The 20,369-nt window shown below is 50.3% G+C and overlaps 1 protein-coding gene across 1 annotated transcript in view; it reads right to left on the bottom strand.

Moving 5' to 3' along the window:
* Positions 1–295: 295 nt before the first annotated feature.
* LOC132511474 (myosin-4-like) overlaps positions 296–20,369 on the bottom strand; it is a 43,343-nt gene continuing 23,269 nt past the window's right edge. The window contains 19 exon segments of the mRNA XM_060134653.1: positions 296–775; positions 2,205–2,300; positions 2,395–2,493; positions 4,567–4,770; positions 5,071–5,196; positions 7,035–7,238; positions 7,319–7,621; positions 8,507–8,546; positions 8,548–8,629; positions 9,664–9,789; positions 9,792–9,819; positions 10,208–10,391; positions 10,740–10,936; positions 12,623–12,741; positions 12,831–12,957; positions 13,948–14,124; positions 16,224–16,466; positions 18,304–18,559; positions 18,644–18,710. Of these exon segments, the coding sequence (XP_059990636.1) occupies positions 296–775; positions 2,205–2,300; positions 2,395–2,493; positions 4,567–4,770; positions 5,071–5,196; positions 7,035–7,238; positions 7,319–7,621; positions 8,507–8,546; positions 8,548–8,629; positions 9,664–9,789; positions 9,792–9,819; positions 10,208–10,391; positions 10,740–10,936; positions 12,623–12,741; positions 12,831–12,957; positions 13,948–14,124; positions 16,224–16,466; positions 18,304–18,559; positions 18,644–18,710 (3,158 nt within the window).

The raw sequence follows: 20,369 nt of genomic DNA, 5'->3' as shown, positions 1-20,369 counted from the left end.
TCTCAGGGCCAGGAGGGTCTGCTTTCACGTCCCTTACTTTCTTTATAGTTTATAAATAGACCTGGCAAGAATCTGCAACCCACCCCACAGAGGAGGAACGGATGGTGATGATAAACACAGCAGAGCCAGGGACCCGAGTAGTCAGGAGAATTGATTTCTCACACCACCTTCTCTCCGTTTTCCCGAGGTGTCCCATGGCAACGGGGCGGAAGGGCTCATTCTTCCATCTTCTGGGGGAGAAAAAGAACCGTACGCAGGAAATGAGTCAAACCAAAGGTGAGGCTGGGCGCCGTCTTCAAGTGGGGGCAGCTGGAGATGCTGGAGCCTCAGGAAAACATTCAGGCGTGGCTTTATCGCCCTTCGCGCGTTGTAAAAACAAAGCAGTCGAGCTCCCGGAGTTGGGGTGAATCCCCCCCAAAGCAGAGGCTTCTTGGGCAGCGCCTCTTGCAACAGGGAGGGGCGGGCATGATAGGGTGGTCTGGCCCCTGGTCCTGCACTGCTCCTGTGAGCCTGGAACCACGGGGTCTTGTGGCTGCACGACCAGCAGAGGGGAAGGCGCACTGACAGGCACCCTCCAGACTCTGCTGGGTGCTGCCTGGTCCTGGGTCCTAGGACGTCTGGGGAGGAAGTCTGCTCTCACCTGGGCCCCCATGTCGCGGCTCTGGGCCCGCAGCTTGTTGACCTGGGACTCGGCGATGTCCGCCCGTTCCTCGGCCTCCTCCAGCCCGCGCTGGACCCTCCGGCACCTGGACAGCTGTGTGTTGGCCTGCTCCTCCTGAACGGAAGGTGGCGGGGGCAGGAGGCTGAGGAAGTCCCTCACTCTGGCGCTGAGGCCCCCGGTCCCTGGTGGCCTCTGGGGAGCCGCGGAACCAGGAGAGCTTGGGCCCCCAGTTCCCTGGCGGCAGAGGAGGGAAAGCTGAGCTCTGCAGCGGTGAAGACGATGCCCCTGGCGCCTGTGTGCACTGCCTGGTTACCTTGCGGGTCTGCTGCCCCCAGGATGCCTGCATGTTCCCCTGCACCCCGCCTCTCTGCCATCCCCCCAACCCCGGAGCTCTTGGGAGGAAATCCAAGTGTCCCAAGGCATGTGGAGCTGTCAGACACCAAAGGGCCAAGTTCCGCCGCCCCCAACCCCGCCAGGGCCTGCTCCCCGTACTGTCTGCCTGCAGCCCGGGCATTGTACGGGTCTGAGAGCCATCCAAGCGTTTCTGATGAGGGTGGCCTCCCGGGGCCCCTCCAGCCTGGCCAGTCCTGCTGCGACTGTACTGATCCTCCCCCAACTTCACCGGTTCAGATCTGCTTCCCAGAGGTCAGGACAGAAGCACCAGACTCTTGGGCGGGGAGTAAAAAGGACAGGGGAGAAGCCACACCCTCCGTCATTTATCTAGGCCAGACTCCCCCGGGTTTTGTTCCTCAGGACACTAGTCCTGTGGGAGGCTCTGCCTCCAATACAAAGATGCCAAGGTCCACTAAAGGGTGGGAGATGCTACAATCTAGAACGCCTTTTCCACTCTGGAGTCCATCCCGTACTACCTGCAAAATCTGAGAAATCCCTGAAGTAAAGCCACCCATCGTCCAACTTTGTGTAACCCAGAGTTTCCCAAACGATTTCTTTTCTGTAAAATACCTCCCCTCCCCCCACCTGCTGCCCCAACTTCCTGCTATTAACAGCCTCCAGACCTAGTGGCCCCAGAAGATATTTGGGAAATGTTGGTTTCAGCCCAAACTATTTCCTCCTGTTGGTTTCACCTGTTTGCTCAAGGGCAGATCAAAAAGGGTGAACTGGAGGGTGGGAGCTAGGGAGGCCAGGGAGGGATGGTAGAAGCCAGGGCCAGGGCTGAGATGGGCTGATGTGAATTAAGGCCAGGTGTTCAAGGTTAGCTCACAGGGCAGGGAATTCTGCGTAAGTTGGGGGTGGGTGGAGTCAGCCAGTGTGGGTGGGATTAAAGCCAGGTGGGCTGAGGCAGGGGGAAGGGATGGAGGGGCGGGGCCAGGACTAGTGAGGCAGGAGGCCCAGGGGAGGGGGAGGTGGGGCAGGTTTGCATAATGCAGACCGGGGAGGGAAAGGGCAGGCGTCCTGAGCTTGTGTTTATAGCCTGCAAATGAAAACTCAGGCCTCAGCTGCCGCGGGCGCTGTGAAACAGGGACGGACTCCTGCTCGGGGCCAGGGCGCCTCCCCCCCCACTCCCCGGGACCCCCCTACTCACGGCCTCCTCCGCCTGCTTCCTGGAAGCCTTCACTTTGGCCTGCAGCTTGTCCACCAGGTCCTGGAGCCTGAGTATGTTCTTGCGGCCCTCCTCGGCCTGCCAACACAGCGTCGGTGCCAGGGCCCCAGACCCCCTCCCCCGCTGCTTCTGCCGGGTCAGATCCAGGGGATGCAGGAGAGCCGTTGCCTACCTGGTAAGTCATTTCCTTGACCTTCCGTTCGTATCTGTGCGCGCCCTTCAGGGTTTGGGCTCCCCTCTTCTGCGCAGCCTCTAGCTCGCTATGTGACTCCTGCTCCCAGAAGAGAGCACAGAGGTCAGGTCACGCCTCCCAGGCTTTTCTCACCCACTCACGTGCCGGTTCTTTTAGGGTAAACTCAAGATGCTCTACTTATATTTTGCGCAGATGACTCCTCCTAGGGCTCAGGAACACATGTGGTTCCCAAGGCCGCCACTAGTCCGTGCCGTGGCTTTGTGCAAGTGACAACGAGACGCCGTCTTTGGGCAGGAGCACCCCGGGTGCACGCGCCTCGCCTAGTGGACCAGGCTTCGCAAAAAAGTGACGCCTCCCCTGGGGCCATGCAGCTTGGTGAGGGCTTCCTGATCAAGGAAGGTGGCAGGGGTCATGGAGAGAACCTGGGCCAGGTAGAGTCCAAGGTGTGTTTCAGCCCCCCGTCCAGCTGATCCATCCAAAGTAAGCCCGTTGTCATCACTGAGTATGAGTTTCCGTGTATTTAGAATGGTGATGATAATTCCTGCCCAAACTGCCTTGATTCTGGGGATCAGATGAGACAAAGTCTGTGGAAGTATTTTTTGATGATAAAGCACTACACAGGTATTGTTGATTTCATAGCTGTGTCTGCCTTTCCTGAAGTCGTGAGGGGGCAGGACAGCCATTGAGAGTGCAGGTCACCACCTGGGGCCCGATTCCTCAATCCAGGGAGAGCCCAGTGGTGGAGGTGGCAGCCAGTCCCTGGGCATCCCAGTAGCCACAGAGAGGGCGGCTCTGGGCCTGCAGACCCACTGGATCAACCTTGAAATCTACCAGTGGAACAGGCAGCTCCGCGCACTGTTCCAGAGAAGACCCCACCCACCGGCCCGGGAAGCTGTCTTCCATCAGCTTCCCTGGGAATTCTCTCTAGGCCTCTGTAAGGTTCATGGAGCTAAGATAACTGGGCAGCTGGGGATTGGAGGACAGTCAAGGTGCCTCACCACGACAGAGGGGAGGTTGGAGGAGGGTTCCCTGCCAACCCAGGAATCAAAGTATCAGAGGGTAGCATGGGATCTAATTCCTCCGTCCAGGGAGGGGTCCGTGTGAAGGACAAGCCCAAGTTTGTTTTAATAGAAGAGGACTGGGAATAATTAAAAATAAGCATTTAAAGAATTCTGGGGGGACCTCTGACTTCCCTGGTGTTTACTTTTGTTACTCATGTGTCTACAGCCTTGTAGTTTTTAGCCAAAAAATTGTTTCACATTTAAAGTGTACAAGTGCTGGTGACCACATCCTTGGGAGGCTGGCATGAAGAATGTGTTCGGGTCTTTCCTGCTGGGAGAAGTTGTTTCCCTCTCTTCTCCTCCCCTTCATCCTCTTTCCCTCTTTCATGCCCCTTCTCTGGGGGACAGCAGAGACAGTTTAACATCCTCTTCCTCCGAGCCCTTCTCCAAACTGCAATTGGGTAATGCAGCCTGTTTAGAAAAACAAATAAAACAAACATCCAGGGTCTAACGGGAAAAGCAAGGGGTATAGGAAACAAAGGGAACCACCAGCAAAGAAACTAAAAACTAAAAAATACGCTCCCAGGTAAAGAAAAATCAGGACTGTCCTGTGTGTGGATCGCACTTTGCTGGCGAGTTAGCCCGGGGGAAACGCCAATCACCCTGCATTTAGGATGGAGTTGAGGAAGGCAGCAGAATTGCAAGTTGTGTTTCGACATTAGGAAATCTGGGAAGGGAATGAGATCCCGGAATGGGAGGGCAAGGGAGACTGCATATCTTATGTAGGATGGGCCATTGTTTATCAAAGTGGAGCCTGGTCCAAAATGTAAATTGCACCAAAATGTGTAATCTTATGATTGTAAGGTATGTTTCCCCTTCCATTTATGTAGATATGAATCTGTATAAAAACAGAATGTGAACATTTGAAATGTCATTACATTGTAGGTATCGAGGGATACACATTCGAAAGTGGGTTTGTGTGTGTCTTGGGGCGTAGGGACCGGAGAGTGAGAAGTAGGGGGGACATTTGGCTCACAGGGAGTTTCACAAGTGGTCCTCAAACTGAACGTACAGTCGACTCAGTGCCCAGTTCCCCGGCACCTAAGTTTCTGGACTGTGGTTCTGCCAGAGGCGGCTGAACTGGTGTCACTCTGGGAGTGAGAGTCCTCTCCCGCCACCCTACCCGCGCCTCCACCTTCTGGATCTGCTTCTTCCCGCCCTTCAGGACCAGCTGCTCAGCCTCGTCCAGGCGGTGCTGCAGGTCCTTCACCGTCTGCTCCAGGTTCTTCTTCATCCGCCCCAGGTGGGCGCTGGTGTCCTGCCCCTTCTTCAGCTCCTCGGCCATCATGGCCGCCTGGTTAAGTCCACAGGAGCATCAGTGGGCCACCCACCCCTCCTATGCGGGCACACGGAGGATGCTGTGCGGCTGGTACTAGGCATGCTGATGCTTTCCTCCTTCCCGCAGCCGCCGCTGTTTCTGCATGGCTCCCCTCCCGCTTGGCCTCTGCTGAGGCTCCATCTCCTTCCGTCTCTCCAGGAAGCCACCACTGACTGAATGCAGGGGTGAGGAGAGGAAACCTACTTGCAGGTCCCGGCTTAGAAGCCCCTTTCTCATCTCCAGACAGCATCTCTGATAAGAAAGAATGGAGCTCACATCCGTGATGGCCTTCCTGGCCTTCTCCTCTGCATTTTTGGACTCCTGGATAGAGTTCTCCACCTCTGCCTGGCATTGGGCTATGTCAGCTTCCAGTTTTTTCTTGCTATTTATCAGGCACGTGTTCTACAAGAAAAATTAGATAAGAGGTTCGGGCTACATTTGGACACGTACAACGATTGGAAGGGAGAGGGTTGGGTGGGGAAAGAAGTCAATCTCGAGAACGTTCCATTTCTTATTTTTCACACAGGTGAAAAAAATTAAAAAGACGCTTTCATTTTCGATAGGACAGATATCCCAAAACAGGCCCGAGAATTGTACAGAAAAGAACTGAGTAAATGATAAATGTGGACATTCAAATATTTGAGGAAGGATAGATTATTTAGTTAAACGTGCTGGAACAAGGAAATGGTTGACATAACTGTGAAATGAAAAATAATTCTCATGATCAAAACATTGTACATAGAGTTGTTAGGATGATGACAAACGAGAAAACATTTGCAGTGTGCATTACTGAAAAAATATTTCCTTCCTTAATATGTAAAAAAGACAAATCATTAAGAAAAAAGGGCAAAAGTGAAAATAGCTAAGACACACCAGAAGAAATACAAGTAGCCAACAAATACGACAAAATGTTCCACCTCATTAGTAATCAAAGAAACAAGAATTTTTAAAATGAGGCATTTTCAACCATAAAATGGGTGCAGATTAAAAAAATAATAGCTAAGCACTCTCACATATTTTCCCCATGGGAATAAAAATTGGGACAACTTTGTTTAAAGACCCGTTTACAACATATCATAAATGTCTTTGCTGTTTTGACCATGAATATATACTTCCAGGAATATTAAGGAAATAGTAATCGTGGATATATGTGAAAATTTAGTTATGAAGAAGTTTGTCATACAATCTTCTAATCATAAAAATTTTTATTGGGAACAGTCTAGAAATATCCAACCATAGAAGACTGATTAAATAAAAGTGTCATAATACACAACTAAAATGGACTGCTTTTCTGCCATTAAAAAACTGTATCGTAGAAAACTATTTTAAAATATAGAAATATGGGCTTCCCTGGTGGCGCAGTGGTTGAGAGTCCGCCTGCTGATGCGGGAGACACGGGTTCGTGCCCCGGTCTGGGAAGATCCCACATGCCGCGGAGCGGCTGGGCCCGTGAGCCGTGGCCGCTGAGCCTGTGCGTCCGGAGCCTGTGCTCCACGACGGGAGAGGCCAAAGCAGTGAGAGGCCCGCGTACCGCAAAACAAAAAACAAAAACAAAAAAACCCCAAAAAACCCCTAAAATATAGAAATATGTTCACAACACGTTGTTAAATGAAAAAAAGTTGCAAAAGGATTGATCACGTTTACAAAAAATATCATTTATGTATAGAAACAAGAGCCTAGAATAAGAGATCCCCAAATGCTAACAATATGGTTGGTATTTTTCTATTTTTTTGGCTAATTCAAAAAATAGTTTTTGAAGCAAGGAATTTTGGGGGAATTCCCTGGCTGTCCAGTGATTAGGGCTCTGTGTTTCCACCGTGCAGGGCGCGGGTTCGATCCCTGGTTGGGGAACTAAGATCCCGTATGCCATGTGGCGTGGTCCAAAAAAGTAAAAAATGAAACAAGGAATTCTTCAACTTTCCTAAAAGTAATTATTTCAAAAGACAATCCTAATTTTCTAAGCTTTCAGCTTATATGTTACTGCCTCTGTGAAGCCTTTTCCAGCCCTTTTATGCAATAATTTGTCATTCCTTGCTCCGATTTCCCCATGATCTTTTATCTTCAGATAAAAGAAAGCTTAGCAATCTGTCCATCTAGAGACAAAGTTATTCCAAGAACTAGGCCTAATGAAAGTTTGTCTTGACCACTAGCCTGGAAGGAGTGGTGGGAACTCCTTTCCATCAAGCCTGGGTCCTGCCTGCCTCCAGGGTGGACCCTGGGTGGAGTGAGGATGGACACACCTGGGAGTGAAGGAGCTGCACGCGGTCCCTGCCATCCAGCAGCCCCTGCTCCGACAGCTTACGGGTCCGCTCCGTCTGCTCCAGGGCCACCTTGCTCTCCTCCAGCTCCTCCAGCAAGAGGCCATTCCTGCGCTCCACGATGGCCGGCTGCCCCTTGAGGTCCTCATTGCCCCTCAGGGCATCATCCAGATGCAGCTGGGAGTCCTTCATGAGAAACCAGGGGTGAGACCGGAGCCCAGGGCAGGCTGAGGTCCCGCCAGGTCCTCCAGGGGCCGTGCACTCACCTTGAGCTGGCTCCGGACTGAGCACAGGTGTTTCTGGGTCTCTGCCACCTGGCGGCTGGAGTGGCGCAGCTGAATCTCCATCTCACTGAGGTCCCCCTCCATCTTCCTCTTCAGCCTCAGAGCATCATTCCGGCTCCGGATCTCAGCATCCAGCACGCTCTGCATGGCCTCTGCTGCCCGCTGGCTGTTTCTTTTCAGCTGCTCGATTTCTCCGTCCTTCTCAGTGATCTCAGGCTCAGATTTCACCTGGTTCAACTCTAGCTGGACATGCAAGATCTTGCTCTCTTCACGCTCCGAGGAACCCTGATAAAAGTCAAGGAGTGCTTGGGATTGCCGGGGGCAGCCACCTTCTCGAATGAGGTTTTTCATCCCCATTATGATAAAATGGGTATTACTAGACTCATTTTACAAATAAAAAGAACAGTACTCAAAAAGGTCAAACAGTTTGCTCCCAAGTTGTTACTAGTAATGAAATTAGAACTGAAGCTTTGTTGTTAACAATCTTATGTCTTGAGGAGGACAGAGCATCGTTTTCAATTAGTAAAAATTTTGATTACTGTGTCTTTTTAAATAGTGACCATAAGTCAGGAGCCAACCTCTTCTCAAAAAAGACAGAGAAAGAGGAATTGCTGCTCTCCTGTTATCCTGCATAGTGCAAATTTCCCTAGAACGTCTTAAGATCTCAAAGTAAGTACTTTGATCTCAAAGTAAGTTGAGTTAACTTTAACGAAAAATAAAATTCATTTTGGAGGAACTGTCACAAAAGTAAAGAGACAGCGCAAAGCCCCAAACCCCTCACTGGCCACAACTGATGATTACATCAGGATACCGCACTCTTTGGACCACACAGAATTCCCAACAGCCAAAGATGACTGTGTATAACTCTCTGTTTAAACTAAGGCATTCTGAGCTGGCTCTCAGGATGTTTGGTGATTGAGTTCTTGCTTTCTGAGAGGAAGACGTTGAGGACATAATGAACAAGTTTATTTATTTAGTAGGAGAAATACGATGGACTAGAGGACACCCAGGAGACGAAGCAGCAGAGAGCAGCTGGTCCCCCCCCCCCCGGCGGGGGTGGGGCTGGATTCTTCCCATTGGAGCCCCAGTGCCTCCCGCAGGAAGGGCCCCTGGGGGTGGTCTAGTCCCCTTCCTCAGTGCCCCGCCCTCCTTCACATCCCAGACACTTGCCTCCACCTCTTCTAGGGCAGCCTGGAGGTCTGACTTTTCTTTCCACTTGCTTCTTGGTCTTCTCCACTTCCTGAAGATTCGTGCTCATTTCCGCAATCTGCACGGTTAAGTCGGAAATCTCTTCTGCAAAGGACAGGCCTGATTTAGGCTGTTTTCACAGGCTCTGTCTGATAGCACAGGCATTTGCCAGGGAATTTGGGGATTGGTGATTCATTCATGACATTCATGTAGGAGAGAACAAGTACAGTGAAACCTTTCGGGGAAGGTGTGGACAAGACACAGGTGTGTGGCCTCACCTGCAGATGCATGGGGAGAAGCAACAGAACACCTGTATGACCCTGAACCTTCACACAGTACACAGAATGGGCACAGAGAGGACCGGGGGGGAGAGCTGTGGAGAAAACACATCGAATCATGGTCTCGGAAACAGAAGGGGCTTTAGGGGGCACTGGATCTGGTCTCGTTTTATAGGTCAGCAGTCTGAGATCCTAAGGGATCTAGTGACAGGGTCAAGGACACAAAGCCATGTAGAGACAGAATCCATGGAAGATGTGTTCTGTAGAAGAGCAGGGAGCTTAGCAGCCCAGGGAGCCCTCTGTTCTCAAGAGCAAGGCTTGGCTGTGAGTATGCCTCACATCGGGGGAGTTTGGGTCTCAGGGTAAACTGAGTAGATGTGAGGATTTTGTGGGGCAGCAGGAAGGAGGATGCTGTGGCCAACTGGGGGAGGGGTGGCCAGAAGAGAAGGGGGACTGTCACACACCTGTTGGGGGGAGAGAGCTGGGGGCTGTCACCTGTTGGGGGGAGAGAGCTGGGGGCTGTCACACACCTGTTGGGGGGAGAGAGCTGGGGACTGTCACACCCCTGTGATGGGGAGAGAGCTGGGGGCTGTCACACCCCTGTGATGGGGAGAGAGCTGGGGACTGTTACATACCTGTGATGGGGAGAGAGCTGGGGACTGTCACACACCTGTGATGGGGAGAGAGCTGGGGGCTGTCACACACCTGTTGGGGGGAGAGAGCTGGGGGCTGTCACACACCTGTTGGGGGGAGAGAGCTGGGGGCTGTCACACACCTGTTGGGGGGAGAGAGCTGGGGGCTGTCACCTGTGATGGGGAGAGAGCTGGGGACTGTCACACCCCTGTGATGGGGAGAGCTCACCTTGCAGAATTTTGTTCTCCGGTCTCAGTGTCTCTAACTGACCCACCACCTGCTCGTAGGCATTGCGCATCTTGAAGATTTCAGTACTAAGTGACCCGGACTCTTTCTGAGCAGCTTCCAACTCTCATCCAATTTTTGTTTCCACTCTGTGAGGACCTAGGAGGTGACAGAGGGACACGTGAGAAGCCGAAAGGGCCAGGGACTTGGATGAGTCATGTCAACAAGGGCCGTCAGCAATGACAAGGTTGGACCCTTCTATCCTTAGGGACCAAAGAAACAGGGTGAGCCCCAAACTCAGGGGTTCCAAACTCTGGTATCACTACAGAGATCTGCTGTATTCTTGAAAGATACGTTGATCTCAAAGTAAGTTGAATTAACTTTAACGAAAAATAAAATTCATTTTGGAGGGACTGTCACAAAAGTAAAGAGACAGCGCAAAGCCCCAAACCCTCCACACTGGGAGTTGATGCTCGAGGGCCTCCCCGAAGGTGTGCATCTCACACATCTCTTGCATTGTGGCTGCCGTCAAGCGGTGGGGAAGGACCTCATCGAAGTTCCTCCGCTTCTTGTCCAGGCAGGCGCAGGCGGTGTTGGCCTGCTCCAAATCCAGCATCAGGTCGTCCGCGTCTCCCTGGAGCCTCTGCTTGGTTTTCTCGAAGGAAGCACACTTGGAGCTCACAGCCTCTGTGTTTTCCTCTGCTTCCTGGAGCCTCTGGGCCAGTTTTTTCCTGAGAGAACCAGGTTTGTTGTTGTTGACAAAGGTGGACCATTTCAGAAGTAATTATCAGATCGGAAGGGAATCGAGCCATCTATAAAGGACTGGAATTTGAGAAGACCTAGAGTTTGACGATTGGACAGTACGTATCACCTGAAGAGTCCCCAGATGGGCAAAGCAGTCACCTAGGAGGCGCCGAGGGGACCAGGCGGAATGGACTGTACCCTGGGAGAGGGGCAGGGAGACCAGGTCTGCGTGTTTAAGAAAACTCAAAGGCCTGGGGGGGAAGAGAAGGTCTGTCCTCTGTCCCTTCCCTTGTGTCTTAGGGTCGACTATCCTACCGTAACCTGGGAGCCCCTACTTGGCCTCCTCCAGCTCCTCCGTGCGCTGGATGGCGTCCGTCTCGTATTTGGTCCTCCACTGGGCCACCTCGCTGTTGGCCTTGGACAGCGCCCTCTGCATCTCGGCCTTGGCTTCCTGCTCCTCCTCATACTGTTCCCGCAGCAGGTCACAGTCGTGGCGGGAGGACTGCAGGGCGTGGGCCAGGGCACTCTTGGCCTGCGGAATCACAGTGGTGACAGATTGCAAAAACGTGTGGCCATTTTCCAAGTTAAGGTATTTTTGTTTCAACCAGTGTTTCTTTCCCAACTTGTATCACTCCCTTGCTGCCTTCACAAACTTTGCTGTAGCAGTATATCTCCTGTTTTATTTACTTCATTTTTTAAAAAGTTGACTCCTTTATTATATTTAAATATATTTATTTAAATGGAAAACCATTAACATTTGCCATAAACAGAAGATAACTATAATAAATGCAATGGAGGTAAGGCGGTGTTTTCACCTTCTAATGAAGTACTTTGCTGCTGTGCCTCTGTGTCTGAGGCCTACTCTCTGCGTCTTAGTGAGGAAGATACATCAGTGTTAGAGAGACGGTATCCAAAGTGAGACCTTTTCCTTATTTAATCAGAAGAATTGAAGTAGAATTGGAAAGAGAATAATTTTCTCACTACTTAATGCAGTGTTATGGAGTACTGTGACCATGAAAACCCCAAAAGCATCTTTTGGTGTCACCAGTGGGCTGTGTCCCCACCCGGGAACTCTGACATGAGCTATGCCGTTTCCACAGCTCTGCCACCTCTTCCCAAGCAGGAGGGGGACATGCCCAGAGGCCTCCATCACTCACTCCCACCTGGTCGGGAAGACAATGTAGCTCTCATTATAATGGTCACAAAATACTTTCTGGTCAACCCAGTGCAATAACTCATACATTTTTACCCTTTTAAAGACACAAATAAACAACAAAACTTTGCCCAGGAAGGAAAGCTTAGCTGTATCCTGGCCAGAGGACAGCCTTGCTCCTGTAATGGACCTTCTCAGGTTCTGGTTCTCTCCACTTCCCCTGCCTCCACCCAGTCCACCAAATACCCCTACCCTATAATAGGAAGATGGGAGACTAATATAGCACTTCCTTTTTGGAAGGGGCAGATGGAACTTGGTGGAGTTCCAAGAGACTGCCCTGTAAGTTTTAGCTGGTACATGGTAACCTCAGAATGACACTCATGCAGGTTTGCGGACTTCTAGATTCCTATTCTAGTGCTCGAACACCCATCGACAGCATTTACTAAGCACCTACTGTGTGCACTGTTCTGTACTTACTGTTTACCGTTACAGTGGGGAAAAATAACTCTTGCCCTTTAGAAGTTTACAGATTAGTGGGGAGACATGAATTATAAACATAAATAGCTTGATATTGACGTCAATAAGGTGATAATGGTGTTCATGTTTATGCAGATGTCCCAAGGGTGCTCCAAATGTGGTCTCTTGGAGGAGGGGGGCTTAAATGTGGGTGTTGTAGCTGGTGATACACAGAGTGATGAAGGAGAAAGAGGAGGGCCTTTCAAGGGGCTGGGATGAATTGCTGGGCAGAGTGAAAGAATGCACAGAGGCAGAGATGCCCAAGCTAGTACAGTGATGGGGAGGGGATGCCCCTGGCTGGGGAGGGGCGTTTATCAGCCCCTCCAGTGGGGCACAGAGGAGCTCTGAGGATGGAGCACCCTGGTAGAGTTTTCTAGCTCTGAAGAAGGAGATCCAATGCCAAGGTCCTGTAACCTCCAAGAACAGGTTCTTTCTACTACAAGGAAGAGGAACATCACGCTTCATGAGGCAGCAGTGCCCCCAGCCGGCCTGGTGACTTCTCAGGTTCCACCTGACTCTGCCTTCCTGAACAGAGGCAACCACCCTTACCGTGGTTTCTTCTTCTAGCTGCCTCTTAAGCTCCTCCAGCTGCTGGGTGAGGGCCTGCTTGCTTTCGGTTAGCTGTGAAATCAGAGCCTTCTTGTCTTCCACTTGGTGGCTCAGCTCCCCTGGCAAACAGATGTGGCCCCACGTCAGAGTTTGGACCACCCTCTCCCACGGCCCAGTGGTCCCACCACCGGGCCCTGCCCATCCTCACCATTTTGGGTCTGCAGCCTCGCCTTCTGCATGTTCAGATCATGGATTAACTGTGTCTGTTGGTCATCCTTGGCTTTGACTTCATTAAATTGGTCTTCCACAGTCCGGCACGTTCTTTCCACGTTACTCTTTAAAAAGAAAAGAAAAGAAAAAGCCAACATGAATGGGAAACATGAGTCCCTGGTGCCCAGTATTGAACCGTTTGACAGTTTAGCTTCTCATTAGGTAAAATAAGGATAAAAATACAGAACACATAAAGGTCAGTTTAAAAAATTGGTCATTTCAGGTTTTCTTTATTTTTATGTGTGATTGCTGCTTAATCACCAATATCTTAGACCATCAGCTTTTAATAGATAAGTATTTACTGGTTTGTAAACAAACTTTTGAGAAGATGACACTCAAAGGAACCATGGGATCTTCTTAAAGTATAGTAATTTTTTTTTTTTTTTTTTTTTTTTTTTTTTTTTTTTTTTGCGGTACGCGGGCCTCTCACTGTTGTGGCCTCTCCCGTTGCGGAGCACAGGCTCCGGACGCGCAGGCTCAGCGGCCACGGCTCACGGGCCCAGCCGCTCCGCGGCATGTGGGATCTTCCCGGACCGGGGCACGAACCCGTGTCCCCTGCATCGGCAGGCGGACTCTCAACCACTGCGCCACCAGGAAAGCCCTGGAACTCACTTTTAACAAAATTAGAACAGGATTGGAGCTTTCGGAACCCAAAGACCTACATTCAAGGGGATGCTAGTGATGATGATGACACTAGCAGCTAACATTTTACTGAACACCCTCTACGTGCTGAGCTTTCCACGCATACCCTCCGAGGTAGAGCTTTCCAGCAAACCCTCCAAGGTAGAGCTAATTGTATCTCCATTTCACAAGGTGGGGACTGAGGCTTCATGAGTTAAGTGGCTCACTCAGCATTCCAGATTCACTTGGAATGGGCTGAGATCTGAACTCGGGGATTCTGGCTCTAGAGTCGGAACTCTCAACCCCTGCGTCCTGTGTAGACCCCATCCTGCCTGCGCTTCCACAAGTAATCAATGTTAGGGCATAGTAATAAAATAGCCTCACATCGTCTGCTTGCTGCTCCAGCCTGACTTTTATTTTGGTGATATCCTCACGTCGTCTGCTTGCTGCTCCAGCCTGACTTTTATTTTGGTGAGACCACTGGCTTTGTCTTCTTCAACCTGAAGACCCTCCAATGTTTGCTGATGGGCTTCCTGCAGAGATTTCTTCTCTTTGGTCAGTTTGGAAATGTTTTCTTCAAGCGCTGTCATTTCTTCTGAAAGATTCTTTACCTAAGAGAGTATCAACACCAATTGAAAGTTCAGACAATTAAACCAGAAGCTTCTGGCAAAGGCTGTTGATTCTTTTTTTCCCCTTTTCTGTGACTTTTTTTGGCTACTGCTTCTTTGCCTCCGCAGCAGGTGCTCACAGTGTTGGCTGCATCATCCTGAAATTGGCAGCCTCTGGGTTTTTTCAGTCCTCACTGGCCTATCACAGAGCCTCAAACCCTCCCCTAAAGGCTGATTCCTTTAAAGAGGGTGTTATATGGTACAAGGAAGGACACTGATAAATGCAAATATGCCGCCTCTGGAAGGAACACAACAGTCTATATTCATCGCAATACATCCATGGGGATTTGTTTATTAGCTGACCCGGGGTTTAGAATGAGGCAGGAAGGGGAAGAAGGACAGGCATGAGGTGCTATGCAGGAAAAGCCGGAACAGGAGTCCTGTGTGTCAGGAAGCAGGACAGCGGCACCAACCGCAGAGATTTTAAGGCGTTAAATTGAACTTTTCTCCATGTATGACGCTCTGCCAGCTCAGAGGTTGGTAATTCCTGACCTATGGGCCAAATCTGGCCACATAATAGTTTACAACTTTTGAATAAACGTTGAAAAAACATGAGATTTCACATAAAATCTGGGATGTCTGGTTTCTCAAGGAAAATTGGAAGCTCTGGCAGTGCTGGACTCACATGGCTACCGGGCACCAGCTGGCTGGCGCGGGGCCCTGGCTGCCACCTGGGGGCAGGGCAAGTGCTCTCCAGTTCGCCGCAGTCCCCACCCCTCCCTATCACCTCCCTATCAACGCCCGGTTGTCTGTCCCACACTGACGCGGGTCATCTCACACCTGGCCAACCTCATCCTTGCCTCTGTCTCACTGGCAACCATTATGGTGTGAATCGTGGATTGTGTTTTTCATTTACTTTTGTAAAGTGTATGTGATTTTGTGTGCGTGTGATTTTAGTCTACATAAATGGTACCATGCTGTATATTTCTCTTTCTTCCTTTGTCCTCTTTTACATCCATCTTGTTGCCCTGATGGCTGTGTAGTATACCCTGCCGTGCGTCCTCTGCCCCGTACCCCTCCATCCCTCCAGGGTGGACCCGATCTTGCCTCCAGCACCCCCCACCACAAGCCACACTGCCATGAACATCTTCATACATGTCCCCTCGTGGACCTGGCAGAAGAATTCCCTGGTCTGTATACCCAGGAGCAGAATCACTGGGTTGAAGGATTCTTTTTTTTTTTTTTTTTTTTACTTATTTTTGGCTGCGTCGGGTCTTCGTTGCTGTGCACGGGCTTTCTCTAGTTGCGGCGAGCAGGGGCTACTCTTCGTTGCAGTGCACAGGCTTCTCATTGCGGTGGCTTCTCTTTGTTGCAGAGCATGGACTCTAGGCGCAGGGGCACAGTAGTTGTGGCACGCGGGCTGCAGTAGTTGTGGCTCGCGGGCTGTAGAGCGCAGGCTCAGTAGTTGTGGCGCACGGGCTTAGTTGCTCCACGGCCTGTGGGGGCTTCCCAGACCAGGGCTCAAACCTGTGTCCCCTGCATCGGCAGGTGGATTCGTAACCACTGCGCCACCAGGGAAGTCCGGATGTGTGGATTCTTCATTCGACTAAGAATTTCCAGATGGCGTTCCCGAAGGCTGCATCAGTCTACACTCTACCAGTAATGCACGAGGGTCCCTGTGCCTCTAACCTCGTGCATGAACGAGGGTCCCTGTGCCTCTAACCTCGTGCATGCACGAGGGTTCCTGTGCCTCTAACCTCCCTGCCAATCCCTGGTGTGGTCCACTTTCTGCCTTCTTCATCACCTGCTTCCCTCATCATCTGCCTGGCCCTGTAGGCACATTTGTCGGCTCCCCCTGTACCACATGCTTCTCCTGAAGCATCTCTTGGCTTGTGGAGGAAGGGTAAGGGCTAGAAGTTTGTGGTGCAACCAGGCAGGCAGCCGGAGCGGGGGAAGAGCCCATGGGGTCTAGAACAGGGCAGAGGCGGACTCGCTGGAATGTAACTGCCCGTCCACTGGCTCCCCTCTCACTTCTGGACAATGTTGGGTGAACGGGCTCCTTCCCCGCCTCTCTCCTCCTGGCGGGGGCTGGGCGTGCTCACCTTGTTCTCCGTGGCGTGCTTCTCCTTCTCCACCTCGGTAAGGGTCAGCGCCAGGTCGTCAGTGTCTCTTTTGAGGGAGGAGCATTTATCTTCCAGGTTCCTCTTCTTGGCAACCAGTTCAGAATTCATCCCCCCCTCCTCTTCCAGCCTCTCGTTTAGCTCCTTCACTTTGGCCTCCAGCTGAATCTTCCTTTTGATGAGCCCCTCGCACCGTTCCTCGGCATCCATCAGGCTTTCTGTTTCCTGAAAGAACCAGATCGTGATGTCTTTTAAAAAATTGAATTTATTGAAGTATAGTTGATTTACAGTGTCATGTGAGTGTCTGCTCTACGGCAAAGTGATTCAGTTATACATGTATATCTTTTTCATATTCTTTTCCATTATGGTTTATTACCGGATATTGAATAGAGTTCCCTGTGCTCTACAGTAGGACCTTGTTGTTTACAGATTGTTATTTTTGGATCAGCCTCTTGACCAACCCCAGAAGGGAAGGGCTTTGCCCTCCAAAAGGCCATTATCCGGACCCAAGTCAAGGAGTGAGTCATGGCCACGCACACACTCGCACATATATATCATCCAAGTCCTTTTTTTATTAACCACTAAGGATGTCATCTACTGAATAGAAAATCACCTAAGCTAATCTCAAGCAAAGGCGTTCATGGCATTCAGGAAGCCTCTGCAAATTTGCCACGTTTGGACCCCCAGCCATTTTACTCTTCCTTCTACCGGGAGTTGAAAAACAACTCATCTCCTCTGTGCTTTCACAAGCTAACTAATAGTTCCCAACCATGACTACCTTTTTAGACTCTCCACAGAAAAGTGCACCCTGTGTCTCCTGAGCCCTGCCTCCTCAAGCCACGGAACTGAAAACTCCAAATAGACAAAAATAAGTGATTTTGTCATCACTTAATACATACGTGTCCCAGAAGACTCTGTATTGAGTCTCTTGGAGTGGCCAGGGTTAGCTAATTATGCTCTTAAACGTAATGGGACTGTGTCTTCTCCTACCAGAGTATTGTAAGAACTGGACACACGTTTCGAGGTAAAGGATGAAAAGAGTCTGGCGGGAATAGCCTCTGTGTTTGTTGAACGTGTGCTGTGTGCTGGCATTGTACAAGCACGAACTCACCTGATCTTCCCAGCAACCCTGCGAGGTGGCTACTCTTGCTGTGCCCATTTTACAGAAAACTGAGGCACAAAAAGGATGTCACCTGCCGAAGGTCACACAGCTCCCAAGTGGGGGATCTGGGATGTAAACCAAGAGATCTGATTCCAAACCTTGTTCTGCCCGCTGTGCTTGGGAAAGGGTTCCTAACAGCTGCATGTACTGACTGGGAAAGTGAAAAGGGGAGCAGTAAAATGTTGGGGGTTTATTAAAAAGGGCAAACGATAAATGTCTTAACTCTGTGAAAAGAGACCATTATGCTGCCAGAGTGTTACCTACTCGTTGTATGGTTTCATTTTCCCTATTTCTTTGATAAAAAAATGCATATCTTTAAAGCATTTTTATTTTATTTTATATTTGTTGTAAAGGAAATGAACAGTAATTTATGAATTACGGATATATAAAGCATTTTTAGAGTATAATTATTTTCTTGAAAATCACATATAGAAAGTTACTCTTTCTACATTGAATTGAATGATTTAATTTTAAATATTTATGTATTTATTGCCGCGCTGTGCGGCTCGCAGGATCGCAGTTCCCTGACCAGTGATTGAACCCAGGCCACGGCAGTGAAAGCCCGGAATCCTAACCACTAGGCAACCAGGGAACTTCCAGTGATGTCTTTTTATTTACAGTTTTTAAAAAGACCTGGTGCATTCCTGACAGCTTTTTATTCTGATGACAGACGCATCCCCCTCATGCCCACAGCAAAATACATCTTGCTCCGCTATGGAAGACAGGGAGAAATCAGAGTGAGCAGAAATTCACTCTGCAGATGTGTTTTCCAGGGTGATCTGAGGGCTGGCCGCCTTCCCTGGCAGGGTAGTCATGCAATACTCTGTAGGCCCACTGAGTGGCACTGCTGTCTCTTGAATAGACACTGGTGGGGCCTCCTGGTCTCAGGGAGATACTTACAGACTGGACGTGCAGCTGGAGGTCATTATTTTCCTGCCGCAGGGACACCATTTTCTCCTCCAGTTCCTTCCGATGAGCCTCAGGTGTGGCCAGTTCTTCGTTGGCTCTCTCAAATCCTTCCTTCATGGTGGCCATCTCCTTCTCGGCCTCTGCACTCTTCATCAGGGGCTCGATCTTGAAGAACAGGTTCATCCAGGGCCAGTGCTTGACGTTCATAAAAGATCAGGTGTTGTGCTGGATGCAGCAGATGGAGTCCCTGTGCATCGTTAGGACTGGGGTTAATGGGTCATAGCAAGGCCCAGTCTCCACTCACCTGCCCCCCAGGCCCCATGACCTTCACCTTTCCCGTCCAGGTGGGAAGGAGGTACAGCCAAGCTGTGCAGATCCTATGGACTCCAGAGTCCCTTCTGCAAATGAAAAGCAGAGGAAACAGCACATGCAAATCTGGGAGGGGAGCGAGGGTCCAGGGCCACTGAGGGTCTCCCATCCACCTGGCCTCCATCCCCACTACCCTACTGAAAATGCTCAGCGTAAGGTGGTCAGTGGCCTCCAATTACAATGTGATGAGCTTCTTTCATTCCCATTTTATTGGGTCTTTCTCCCACATTTGAGTTGTTAACTCTCACCTTTTTTTTTTTATGAATTTTTATTGGAATATAGTTGATTTACAATGTTGTGTTAGTTTCTGCTGTATAGCAAAGTGAATCAGTTATGCATATACATATATCCACTCTTTTTTAGATTCTTTTCCCATATAGGTCATGACAGAGTACTGAGTAGAGTTCCCCATGCTATATAGTAGGTTCTTATTATCTATTTTATAATATATAGTAGTGTGTATATGTCAATCCCAATCCTTTTGCCCTTGATTCCCTGATAAGACAGTTTTCTTGTTTCACTGTGTTTTGCCATATGGGCTCCTGCTTCCTGCTGAAGTGTTGGTGTCCACCTAGGACCTGTCTCCAGCCCACTGGTCACCTCCCAGACTCTTGCCTTTCTAGGACTGATCTTTTTTCCGAACTTAGACTGTAGCCTACGTCCCAGTGACACAGACACTGTTTCCTAATCTTCATCCTCCACAGCTTCGTATCGAACTCACGTGAACCTGAAAACTCGCTTTTCTTTCCATTAAACTGGTCCCTTCTCTGAGATTTTTTTCGTTTCCATGCTGGCTTCCTTTCCCGTGGCCGGGACAGATGCCCGGGAGGTATTCTTGACTAATATGTAATGGTGGCGTGTTATGGCGATGACAACGGTAGAGCCGTATGGGATGTCGGGGAATCGGTGCTTCCATCAAATTCCCCTCTCCCTGACATTCCCACACAGGACCAGCCATCAGAGCTGCTGTTCCTCCTGTTGAATTACTGAAGGCCTAAGGCCCTTCAAGCTTTCTTCAGTGCCTCCCCTTCTCTCCCCCATGATCTCTTTCCTAATTCAGGTCCTTGTCATCTTTTATTTGGACTTCTGTTACAGCCTGGTCTTGGCCCCTCTTGTGCTCTCAGGCCTGCTCTTCTTGTAGCTGCCAGAGCAACCTCTCAGTGTGTGTGTGTGTGTGTGTGTGTGTGTGTGTGAGTGTTTGGCCGTGCCGTGCAGCACACGGGATCTTAGTTCCCCGACCAGGGATCGAACCCATGGTCCCTGCCGTGGAAGCGTGGAGTCTTAACCACTGGACCACCAGGGAAGTCCCCCAGAGTGACTGCTCTGAGCTATAAACCTGATCCTCTCACTCGTCTCCTCCATGGCTCCTCATCAACTAGAAGATTTAACCTGGGCTCTTTAATGTGGCATGTGGGGACCTCCACGCCTCGCCCCAGGCATGTGACCTGCTTGTCGGTCTCCTTCCCCCCAGGCCACCTTTTCTCAGGCCATGCAAAGCCTCCTTCAGAAAGTTCTTTCTTGCTGACCCTTTCACGCCAACCCCAACGAGTCCCCCCCGCCCCGAATATAACTGACGTTGCGCTTGTCATAGGCGTTAAAGCTAGCCACGCACGTGTCTGCTTTCTGCTCCTCTACGGGTTCCTGGAGGCCAGGGCTCATTTCTGCATCCCCAGTGCCAAGCAGAGGCC

Source organism: Lagenorhynchus albirostris, chromosome 20 (genome assembly GCF_949774975.1).
Source record: "Lagenorhynchus albirostris chromosome 20, mLagAlb1.1, whole genome shotgun sequence".
NCBI classification, from domain to species: Eukaryota; Metazoa; Chordata; class Mammalia; order Artiodactyla; family Delphinidae; genus Lagenorhynchus; species Lagenorhynchus albirostris.
The sequence above is the reverse complement of the archived record's forward strand: the minus strand, read 5'-3'. Positions and strand labels throughout refer to the sequence as shown.